Source organism: Alexandromys fortis, unplaced genomic scaffold, assembly GCF_014885135.2.
Source record: "Alexandromys fortis isolate MF-2015 unplaced genomic scaffold, M_Fortis_MF-2015_v1.1 scaffold_72, whole genome shotgun sequence".
Classification (NCBI taxonomy): Eukaryota; Metazoa; Chordata; class Mammalia; order Rodentia; family Cricetidae; genus Alexandromys; species Alexandromys fortis.
The window spans coordinates 1,625,057-1,636,254 of NW_026067969.1; the positions used below are offsets into that span (position 1 = coordinate 1,625,057).

The window sequence follows — 11,198 nt, forward strand, 5'->3', positions numbered from 1 at the left end:
TAACCCCAGCAGTTGGGAGCTACTAAGCAAAAGAGTGACACATCCTTTGTAGCAAAGGCAGTTCCATGAGTACCTACTCTAGGACTTGACTAACCAGGACAACTGTAGAACTGAGGTACCAGAGTCCACAGTGGCCAAGGCCCACACTTCATTATTTTATGCAATGGTCTGGAGTGGACACAAGATCAAAAGCAGGCCTGGGCAACGGAGAATGCAAATGGAACTTTGACCTGGCTCACAGACTTTCTCAGAGGGCACAAGGCCAGAGTTCTTTTCAAATCTCTTCTCTATGACTACAAAAGAGAGGCATGGATAACCAGTATAGGGGGTATGCAAGCTTAGGCAGTGGTGGGGGCAGGGGCTGGGGGTGGTGGGGAAGAGCTTCTAGCAAAGTAGGCAGAGTCAGGCACAGAACACAGCTTGTAGTTCCTGTATTAGAGAACAGGCCCCGTATTTTTAGTCCCTATATTGATGAATCTATGGACTATGCCATCACTGTGATCAATGTTCTCAAGACTTTGTAGCCTAAGAGCTCTAACCATGCACCATCAATTGCCAAAAGAACCAGGTGTGCCTATGACAGGAACAGCCTCCCATCTACTAGCATCTACTTCTTTATGGCCTTGCATAGGGTCTAACCTAGCTAGGAGTTGGGGAACAAATGCTAACAGCTCTGCTAGGGCTGCATGTGGCAGTGTGATTAGTTCCTGTTTGTTCATGCTGACTAAATGGGTTTGTAGAATTCTCTACAGATAAGGAATTATTCTAATCACTAAGTTACCATCACAGCCAGCAATACAAACAACTGAGCATGAGAGTAAGCAGCCGCATGGGACGCAGCTCCCACCTGGGAATGAGCTGGTCGGAATAGTGACTTGCTCGGGAGCTGGGCCGCTCAGGCTCCGAATAGCGATGGTTTTCGGCATAAGCAGATGCTGAGCTGTCATAGGGTCTGTATCGAGGCTCATACAGGGCATAGATATCCTGTGGAGAGAAGTTTTGGGGATTGTTAGACTCAATGAAGAGCAGACACCGAATGGTCAGGACTAGCTCTAGGTGCTCCAGATGCCTACTGTCCAAGAGCAGTATGGTGGGTAGGATTCTTTCATGAAAACAAAGTCTACAGTGCAATCTACATCAACAGGCAGCCAGTAGACTCTCCCTAAGGCCCAGGGCAATCTTTTTCCTATAGTCTTAAACATGGAGTCAGTGTGAGCTGAACAGCATAAATGTGCATCAGTCACTACTTCAGTAAAACAATAGGACCAGAGGTCCACATGAATGAACCCTAAAACTATCAGTTTTTAAAGCCTCACAAGAGATCTCATTGTTTTGTTTTGTGACAGAGTCTCATACTTAGCCTAAGCTGGTCTGTAATTACACTGGCCTCAAACTTGTGGAAGCTACCTTTATCAGCCTTTCCAGTCTTAGAATTACAGGCAAGAACTACCATACCTGCCTTAAAAAATTTTGTACCTTATTCTGATAAGGATTTCAGCCCCATTATGACAAAAACCATGGCCCCTGCCCTATCTCTAAAAAAAGGCCCCATAGGACATATGGAGGTCTGAAGAGATATGAGGTGATGGGGGCATGAATCAGAGCTCATCCTCCATGTGCAAAAACCTTAGCTCTGCCATCAGCTGACAAGTAACATGACATCATAGAAAATGGTTCTTCTGACTACTGAGGACCACAGCAATAGGGGACATGGATGCACAGAAGAGCTGTGAAGATTGGGGTTCCCAAGGAGCCTGCAACCTATCTGTGGTTCCACCTACTCTGCAGCCCAAGGTCAGGCCACAAAGCTGAACTCCCTCATATAGAAATAGTTACAGCTCCTCCTTCTAGAATCTAGAATTTAGTAGTCTTTAGGGCACATATATATATATAACTGTTTACACATGTATACCTGATGGCACACCAGGCTGACAAGAAGGTATAAGCCAGTAGCAGCTTCTGGCTTAGCTGCTACAACCCTGTTCCTACAGTTCTTTCTGACCCATCTTCCTGTACAGTGCAGTGCCAACTGTTCTCAGACCATACACACAGAATTCAACACCACCTGGCCCCAAACACTGGAGGACTTGGGTCTTGCACCTTTCAGTAACATAATCCACCTACCTTGAGTAATGAATGAGGAGTCTGAGTCAGAGGTAAGAAAAAGCTAACAGTGATCAAGTGTGTTCACAGACAACACCATTTTAAATGACTGCAGGATTAAGCAGAACCTAAGCAGCAGCTGTAAGCTTGCCCCACTGCAGAAGGAGGCAGTAAGGAATTCAAGGAACCTCCTGCTCTGCTCCCATTCTGCAGAGTCACTGCTATGTACCAGAGATGTTTAGAATCCCTCAAACTCTTTTCATTATTGCACACGGATAATCTAACGTTTTCCCTCAACGATTTTATTCTCAAGGAAAAATATAAAAGACTCCTAAAGTTACTCCCATCGTTAATTTCAGGAGTTGATTATGTTGTTAAAACCATATGAAAGGTACCAGCAAATTGGCTGACCTGAGTTTGATCCTGGAACCCACATAGTGGAAGAAGAAAACTAACTCCTGAAAGTTGTCTTCTGATCTTATGTGTAATGTGCTATGTGTATATCCACATGCAAATACAAATACACATACACATGCACACAAATACATGTTTTAAAAAACAAAAGAGTTGAATGTAGTGGCACACACTGGTAATTCCAGCACTCAGGAGGTGGAGGCAGGATAAGGACTTCAAAATTTCAAGGTCATCCTTAGTTACATATGAGACTAGATAGGACTAAAAGAGGCATGTCAAAACCAAAACCAAAACCACCACATACAAAAGCCAGGCATAAGCCAGGCGATGGTGGCGCACACCTTTAATCCCAGCACTTGGGAGGCAGAGGCAGGTGGATCTCTGTGAGTTCGAGGCCAGCCTGGTCTACAGAGCAAGTTCCAGGACATGCTCCAAAGCTACAGGGAAACCCTGTCTTCAAAAACCAAAGGGGGGGAAAAAAAAAGCCAGGCATACTGAGGCAGAAGGATTTTAAATTCACAGCTAACTTGGCCAAGACAGTGAGTGAAACAATGTCTCAAAGCACAACAACAACAACAAAATAAAACATACAATCTAACAAAGGCTTTTCCCTAAGGGGAAAGCAATTCTCTGAAACTGTAGCAAGCCATGAATGCCACTCTTTTTGTCAATGAGATGTTGGATTACACAAAAACCACACTGGTATTCCAAGCAACCCAACATACTACATCTGAGGACCCTCTGAAAGAAGATCTTCACTAGTAGCCAAAGAAGACGTTTTTTCAGAGGCACCACATGGGTCTGAAGATGGGCCACTCTTGAGAAAAACAGCATAAGAGGAGGAAAGGGGGATAGAGTGAGGAGAGAAAGATGGTTAAATGTTACTGTTCTTACCTGGTAGTATAGGGAGGCCGTCCCAGGATCTGATGGGTATGGTGAAGGGTACTGAGACTGGTAGGCATCATACAGAGGCCTATAATAGTAGTAGGATGCCAAGTCTTGAGGTGCTGGACCAAAAGAATTGGGAGGTGGTGGGTGTAGCCACGGTTGATCTGACCGCACAGCTGCCTGGCTGGCGCTGGTAGATGTAACCGATGCACTGGAGGACTGTGGCGGCTGAGGCGGCACCTGCTGGCCCATGTTGACTGGAGCTGCACTTGCTGGTGGCTGGGTCAAGCTTTCAGACTGTCCTTGTGTGGGTGGGCTTTCTGGATTTGGAGGCTCTGGACACGCTGCTTGGGGCACTTGTGGGGGAGAATTCTGTGGCTGAGGAGGCACCAGCTCTTTTTGGGCTTTTTCTAGGCTATACTGGTCCTGGGCATCTTTTGTTACCTGCTGGTAGAAATGATCCTGGTTATGCAGTCCAGGCCCAGATTGTCTGGGATGATTAGCAAAAGACTGCCGAGAAGCTGGGCCATCTGAATGAGATGGGCTATATACACTCACAGGATTTTCCAAAGTTCTATTTAATGTGAAGTCTAGGGCACCAACAGCTTCTTCCTGATTACTGGAGTGGTTTGCCTTATTACTATTAGGTACCAAGGTGCTGTTTGCAGGTGGCACTAGCATCACACTTGTACTTCCAGCAGGGCTATTAAACTCAGGAGGACCCTTCTCTGCATTAGGATTCTGACTTTTAGGAAATGAGTTCTTTGCAATTGGAGGGGATAGCCGCTGAACCAACAAACTGGCAGGCTGGCTAGCAATCATTTCTGAAGACCCAGAACCTCGAGGGACATTGTTAGGCAAAGATAAGCCAATGACAGCACTGATTGGAACTCCAGACAAAGCAGCATGTTCTTCAGGATCACCACTGAGAGCCCGATTGCTGCTCACTATGGATTTCTCCCCTACCACAGGATCTCCCCAGGATTGATTCTTCTCATTAGGATTCAGTAAGGACACAGAAAAATTAATGGGCTGAGCCAAATTATAGCTTTGATCAGGCTGGGCAATCAGGACAGGTTGATTGTGCAAAGATTCAGTGGGCGGCGAGGACAGCAAACTTGCATAACCAGAACTTGCCTGCAATGGAAGGGCCTCCTCTTCTCCCACCTTGGGAGGGTTCTCAAGGTTTTCAGAAGCACCAGGAGGGTCTTGGTTCTGCAAGGGTGGCATGGATCCTGGTTTCCGGGACTGTTGTCCAGACATTCCCTTTTCTGGATGATGAATAACTTCTGAAGGTTTTGGTTTTACAGGGACATAAAGTGCAGGGGCAGCAGGGGCTAAAAGGACATTGCCACCAAAATCTGGTAGCTCATTTTGTGCCCACAGAGTTGTTGCTGGGCTCTCACACTTCACAGGCCCCTGGGCCCTGGCCAAGGGCCTCTTCTCAGGCACTGGGCGAACGGCATCCAAAGGTGGACCTGCTGTGTGCGAAACCAGGTGTCCAGCTTCTCCAGTGGTGCTAAGAGGCAGAGGGCAGGCCTGAGGTGCACACAGTGTCTCCATGTTATCTGGTGGCTGTTCTAGGTTCCCTGGGGTGGCATCAGATGATACAGCAGCTGCCCTATGCTTCTTCTGGCGGTCCTGGGTCCCTCTCACTTCAGCTACCATGTTGGCACGATCTGCTTCAACTGGTTTCACTCCAACCAAGTGGGACTTTACTGGTTCAAAAGAACTATTTGCACTTGTCTGGAACACTCCTGTGGGTTTTGGAGGGCTTGGGGTTGAGGGCTGGGACAGGCTGCTGCAGTAATTTTGGCTCCCAGTAACCTCATCTGTCTCACCTCCAACAGGAGAAGAATCAATTTGCTTAAAAAAACTCCCTGAAGTATCATCTTCAAGTTTTCCAACTTCTTGCTGAATGAATGTGCCTACCAATTCTTGGGGTCTGGCTGATCCTGGAGGACTTCTATGGCTGTGGCTGCTGTAGCTGGATGACACACTGTCAGGTCGTGTAGGATGCAGTGGTATGTCAGGGGCCTCGAGATTAGGCCCCCCACCTTTGGGGAGGCCCACAGTAACAGGCCTGGAGACAGCTGGCCCAGGAAGGGACCCATGTCGAAACTGATCACTCAGGGAAGAGGGATCCACATTCAGGGTCTCACGTGGCAAAACTTCTTGATTCTGAACAAATTCTAAGTTCTCAACATTCTCACACTGTGGCCCACTAGCACAGTGGGTCCCAGCCCCTGAAGTATCACCCCATGTATCACTAGCGGGGGTCATAGTGGTCTGTCTGTCATGCCGGATGCCCAGAGACTGAGAAAAATAAGGTTGTACATCTCCTTCCTGAGCAGCCTCGCTGCCAGGGCCTTTGGGAAAAGCCTGGTAGACACTGCCAGGTCCATGTGCAGGTGGTGGTTGATGGCCTAATCTGAGGGTAGAAGAGAAGTCATCCGAGTCCAATCTGTCATCAAGGCCTGCCTTTTCAGAGGAGAGATTCTCCTCATTTTCTGTCTCCTCCCCTTGAAAAAACATTGAGAGAGCTCCAGAGGCTGCGTCTTGCTGGGCATGGTTAGCTGAAGCCTCTGAGGGACGGTGCGCCTGGTTTTCAGGGCTAGTTCCCTGAGTGAAGGGAGTCACATGGGTAGGGTCGAGCACATGCCCTTTACTTGCTCCTGGATTCTGCCTGAACTCTGGGCTTGCCCACATATTCCCAACTCTGGAGTTCTGTTCAAAAGTATTTTTAGGGGGAAAGCCACTCCATGAGTGAACTACCTCATTTCCTTCGCCACTGGCCAAGGATGCTGGAGTAGACATCATTGGAACATGGGGCTCATGGCTAGGCCCCTGATATAGGCTAGATGGAGAGGAGAAATGGGGCAAGTTAGTAACCTGGGGCACCATGTTTTGAACAGGTCCCTCTGGGCAGGGTGACTGATGCTGATAGGAGGGCTGAGGACCTCCCTGGACTGACCCCCACTGACCTGGCATCTGTGACTGAGGGAAGAAAGGAGATGCTGCTTGGGCCACAGCACCATCATATGGGGTGTGCCTATTCATGGGTTGGTCGGGTCCAGAACCACTGTCATTCGGATGTCCTCCATGAGGCTGCTCAGGACCCACTCCTGGAATGTAGTGAGGTGGATGTGACAGCATCTGTACTCCAGGTCCTGAGCTGGAACCAACTTCAGCACTCCGGTTCATCTCCGGCCCAGGCAGTGAAGAAGGGGCAGACGCAGGGGGAAATGGACTGGTATCTGCTCTGGGCTGTGAGAGAGGTTCATGAAGTCCTGGGGCGCTATCCCCAGCATTTGTGGGAGGCACAGGCAAACCAGGCCACTGAGAAAAAGCAGAGGGGGCTGGGCCAGGCAAACTGGGCAGGTTGCTTTTGGAGGAATTGCCTAGTGGTGCGTTTTGAAGAGTCTGTCTATTAAAAGCAAACGGATCCGTTACTGGCTGTAATGGGCGTGTTATGGGAGCCACTGGTGCATTAATACTGGCTGGCCTCCTGTAAGGGCTGTTGGCCCAGAACATGCTCCGAGGATTCCCAGCTGGGGGTGGTCCAGTCACACCAGATGGGACTGCCTGAGGTGGTGGCTGCATGCTGGAGTCTTTCACACAAGGAGATGCTGCTTATAGGAGGCAGGTCGAGTTTTTCTTTAATTTGTGCTAAAAAAGAAAACAGAAGAGGAATATAAAACCTAGAGATCCCAGTCCTGGATGCAATCAATAAAGCTATGAAAATAAAAAGCCTAAATGTGATTTCAATCATTTAACTACCAAGGACTCCACTTCTTCCATCCCCACCCCACATCGTCAGGGACAAGAAACGACCTTATTGTTAGTCTGACATACTACCAGATGTTCCTTAGTCCTTGACCCTTCTAGAAGCCACAACTACCACATGCAGAAAGAGCCAACTCCGTTACTAAGAAAGAAACATGCATACCATGATTTTTGGAATGTTCATTTTAAAAGAAGAGTTTATACTTCCTAAAACACGGTTAGAAAGTTACTAAGGATGTTTACTGCACCAAATGAAATGCCTGGGGTTGTCCTCTCAAACAAGCGAAACAAAGTTGCTTCTGACCACTGAAGTTGTAACAAGGCAGAGACTAAAAATCCCAAGAAAATCTACTGAAACTTTACGGGACTCATATTTCCAACAGGCAGATCTCAACAAACCTCAAAAAATGGGGGGGGGGGGGGGAGGCAAAATCCTCACTAGTGATTTTTGTTTTTGAGCAAGGCACAACTCAAGTATGGCAGCTTGAAACCCCCTTTCCTTGTGTCAGAACTTTTTCCTGGCACCATCCTCAAGAAAAAGTTTGTTTAGCTAATCCACAGAAAAATAAAGTAAAGGCAGTTTAATAGATGTACACTTTGTCCTTGAACATCTTTCTGATACTCAGATTTAAAAAAAAAAACAACTGATGAGTAAAGTCATTTACAAAAGATCGCCAATCCCTATCTAAATGTTCTATTAATCTATTAACTCAGTTCCATTACTGCCCACATATACTCCTTCCCGTGTCAACAAAGAACCCTATCCTGACTAGAACCATGACATGGACTACAGTGGAACTTCAATTAGAAGCAATGCAGGAGTTTGTTAGGCTCTAACTTGTTTTAAGTAGCAAAGAACATTGCTGTTTCCCTTTACAGGAACCAAAAGGAGAAGAGAGCTGCTACTCCGTCCCTGTTTATCTGGATCTAGACCCAGTCTGGACACGAAGATTTCTTCCATGTTCCTCCCAAAACCTGGTTGGCAAGAGGAAAAGGCAACAGAGGCTTCCTTCATCTCAAGAATTCAAACACCCCAAACAATTAAAAACAAACAAAAACTAAACTAAAATGCAATACATTGTACAAGGCTGATGCATCAGGTTATCAATAGGTTGGGTATACACTGAGCAGCTGAGGGCAATTATCTCTCTCTGCAACTAGTTTCTACATCTACAGAATGAGAGAATAAGTTTCTTTTAAATTTACTTTTAACAAGATTCAATCCATAGATTCTTTAAAGGACCTAATCCCTATAGGTGACTACTATAATCTAAATTGCCTAAATTTATACTCTTGTTTGTAGAAACTTGAAGTTATTTTCTCAATAGTAATAGACCAAGAGCTGTTTTATGAGCTAACACTATCATCTACAAAGAAAACCCCCAGCTCCCATGCCCAGAGCTTTTCACAATATGCTTGTTTCAGGTAGAACAATCTCGTGACTTGAACATTATTAATGGGGTAAGGGGGGTGTGTGTCGAGACAGGGTTTCTCTTTGTAGCTCTGCCTATACTGGAACTCATTTTGTAGACCAGACTGGCTTAGAAATCACAGAGATCTGCCTGTCTCTGCCTCCCAAGCGCTGGTATTAAAGGCGTGTGCTACCACAGACAGGAACCATTATTCTTTTACCTTTGTTTACTTACAAACAGAAAGATGATGAACTGTCTATTATTTAACTCAGAATTATAGACACTTTTATTCTGTTCAGCCAGTTATGTACTTTTCAAAAAAGCACCTGCTTCAGAGAGACCTACTGATTTCAAAGATGCATTATTCATTAAACCCAGTTCCGCAGCTCAGCTGCTTCCTATCTACATAATATTTACACAAGACATTTGAAGTCTGACTCTGTGTAACTGAAGTATTTAAAACACATCCCCTCCTCTCACTGTCACTGACTTAAACTGTAAACTGTAAGCCAGAGGCACCCATAGTGAGTTCCACTATGTCAACAAGTTCCCCCATGGTGACAGCTAGTGATACACTTAACAGATAGACACGATAAACACTTCTCTTCTAACTCAGAATCTGAACCTGAACCCTTTCAGTGCTGAAGGAGGCATCCATAGAAGAGGAAGGGCTATATACACTAAGTGAGGAAGACACAGGAGGACACAGTGACATTCAGAAACGGTTACTAAATCAGGATGGAATTTCAAACTCTGCACAGCACCTCACAAAAACAATTTCAAGGGCAATTTGGAGATTCACTCAGATAAATGCTACCAGGAGTAACCACAAGAAGAGGAACCAATCCCTACTTTGCTTCTTATCTCCAAGACTCGGAGCAATGCGACCCTAAGAAAGGGTACAGAAAAAGTGCAAGAAGGCTGCACTGTGCTGCAACTTGGAAAAGGACCCGCAGGGACAGTAACCTGCGAGTCTGCTGTTTCCTACTGCCATAGTCAGGATGGAAGATGCCTAGAGTTAACACATCTGAAAGGAAATCTCGGTGCACGACCACTCTACAAACCACTTAAAAATGTGTATCAGCAAAGCAGCCAGAGTTGATTCTGCAGGACTTGGTGTCTGGACGCTCCACAGTCATGCCGACATTCTTGTACACTTGATAGAAAACAATCCACGACCTCCCTTGCGACATCCTGCTCTGCCGGCCAAGGGATTACAAATAAATGCTCCTACTTTCTGGTTCATCTGAAAATGTGTCTCATCGCCAGCTCTGCAGAGGAAGCCTTCGAGCCAACGAGAATCAAAAATCTTCAGAAACCAGCAAAAGTCACGCTCGACAATTTCCTGCCCCTTCCTTCGTTTTAAACAAGTTGCAGGTTTCTTCTGAGACGTCACGGGTCTGGCCAGGCTAACACCTTCCCCAGTGGCCAACGAGTTCCCGCAACCTAGACCCGGCACCGGCCTCCCGTCGGGCCCGGCAATCGCGGGCCCCAGGGACAACCCACCAAAGCGACACGGCCCGTGGCCTTCCCGGTGTCTCAGCACCAGGCGACCCGGTACTGCCGTTCTCTCCAGACCTGGCGGCGTCTCTTGAGATGCGCTCGCCACTCCGGTCTAGGCCCGGTGCTCACAGCGCCTACCCGGCCTCCACAGCCTCGCCCGCCCACGGGCCTCCGCCGGGATCCACACGCTCGGCCCTCACCCGCGCAGCTGCGGCTGGCCTCTCAGGCGCCGCGGACTGAAACCCAGCCGGAGACAGTGGCGGCAGTAGGGGGAACTTGCGCGTACCCAGCAGCAGCCGCAGCCATCTTGGCACATCCGGCTCCGGTCGCCGCCGACGTGTCCGACGGCTACGTCAGCGCGCGCCACGCCCCTGGATCGCCCCGCCTCTCGCCTTCGTCCAGTCTTTCGCTGCCTCACCCCCCCTTGCCCCGCCCCCAAAGTCCTGCCCCCTTGGCCTTGCTCCGAACTGGTCCGTGCGCGCCGCGATCTCGCCACGCCCCCTTTTGGCTCCTTACCTTCTCTCGGCCCTTTTTTTTCCCCTTCATCCTTTTGTCCCGCCCCATGGCCCCCCACCCCTTCCCTCTAGCTCCCTCTTTTCGTCGAGCCCCTCTTGACTCCGCCCCTCGTTCTCCTCCAGTCTTTCGCCGCCTCATCTCTTTTTCCCACCCCATAGGCCCCGCCCCCTCGCGTCAGTCCACTACAGCTCCACCCCCGTGGCCCCGCCCCTCACCCGCCTGCCGGGTCTAGAGCGCGGGCCCCGCCTCCCGACGTCGCCCTGGTTACGCCGGTTCCGTCCCGCAGTCTTCCTGTTTCTGGATTTGACGAGACAGGGTTCTTCAATTGAGACCCCCGGGGAGAAACAGTCTTGAAAGACCGAAGCCAGCGACTCCACTGAGTCCAAAGCCCCAGTGGGTCCTACCGCCCTCCTCTTCTTCCTCCCCACTTTTCCGTTGGATCCCCCCCAACCCAGACGCCGGCGGGGTGACTGCGCCTGCGCCACTCTGCTGTTCGCTTGGCTGGGCTGTCTTCTTCTAGGGGTTGTATTAGCGCGTGCGCGGGGCCGCTTCCGTTGCTTGGTTACAGCTTTCACC

General features: G+C 48.5%; 1 protein-coding gene across 9 annotated transcripts in view; it reads right to left on the minus strand.

The window, feature by feature from the left end:
- Positions 1–10,986, minus strand: part of Sec16a (SEC16 homolog A, endoplasmic reticulum export factor) — a 35,397-nt gene extending 24,411 nt beyond the window's left edge. For 3 of the 9 annotated variants that reach the window (XM_050155108.1, XM_050155107.1, XM_050155101.1), the window contains exons 1-3: positions 10,307–10,445; positions 3,412–7,074; positions 848–984 (exon numbers count right to left, since the gene is read on the minus strand). In XM_050155108.1, the coding sequence (XP_050011065.1) occupies positions 848–984; positions 3,412–7,008 (3,734 nt within the window). In that variant the 5' untranslated portion in view covers positions 7,009–7,074; positions 10,307–10,445. Of the gene's footprint in view, positions 1–847; positions 985–3,411; positions 7,075–9,667; positions 10,196–10,244; positions 10,515–10,837 lie in introns of those variants that run through there. The other 6 variants (XM_050155110.1, XM_050155109.1, XM_050155106.1 and 3 more) reach the window with 6 other exon arrangements.
- Between the last annotated feature and the right edge of the window lie 212 nt (positions 10,987–11,198).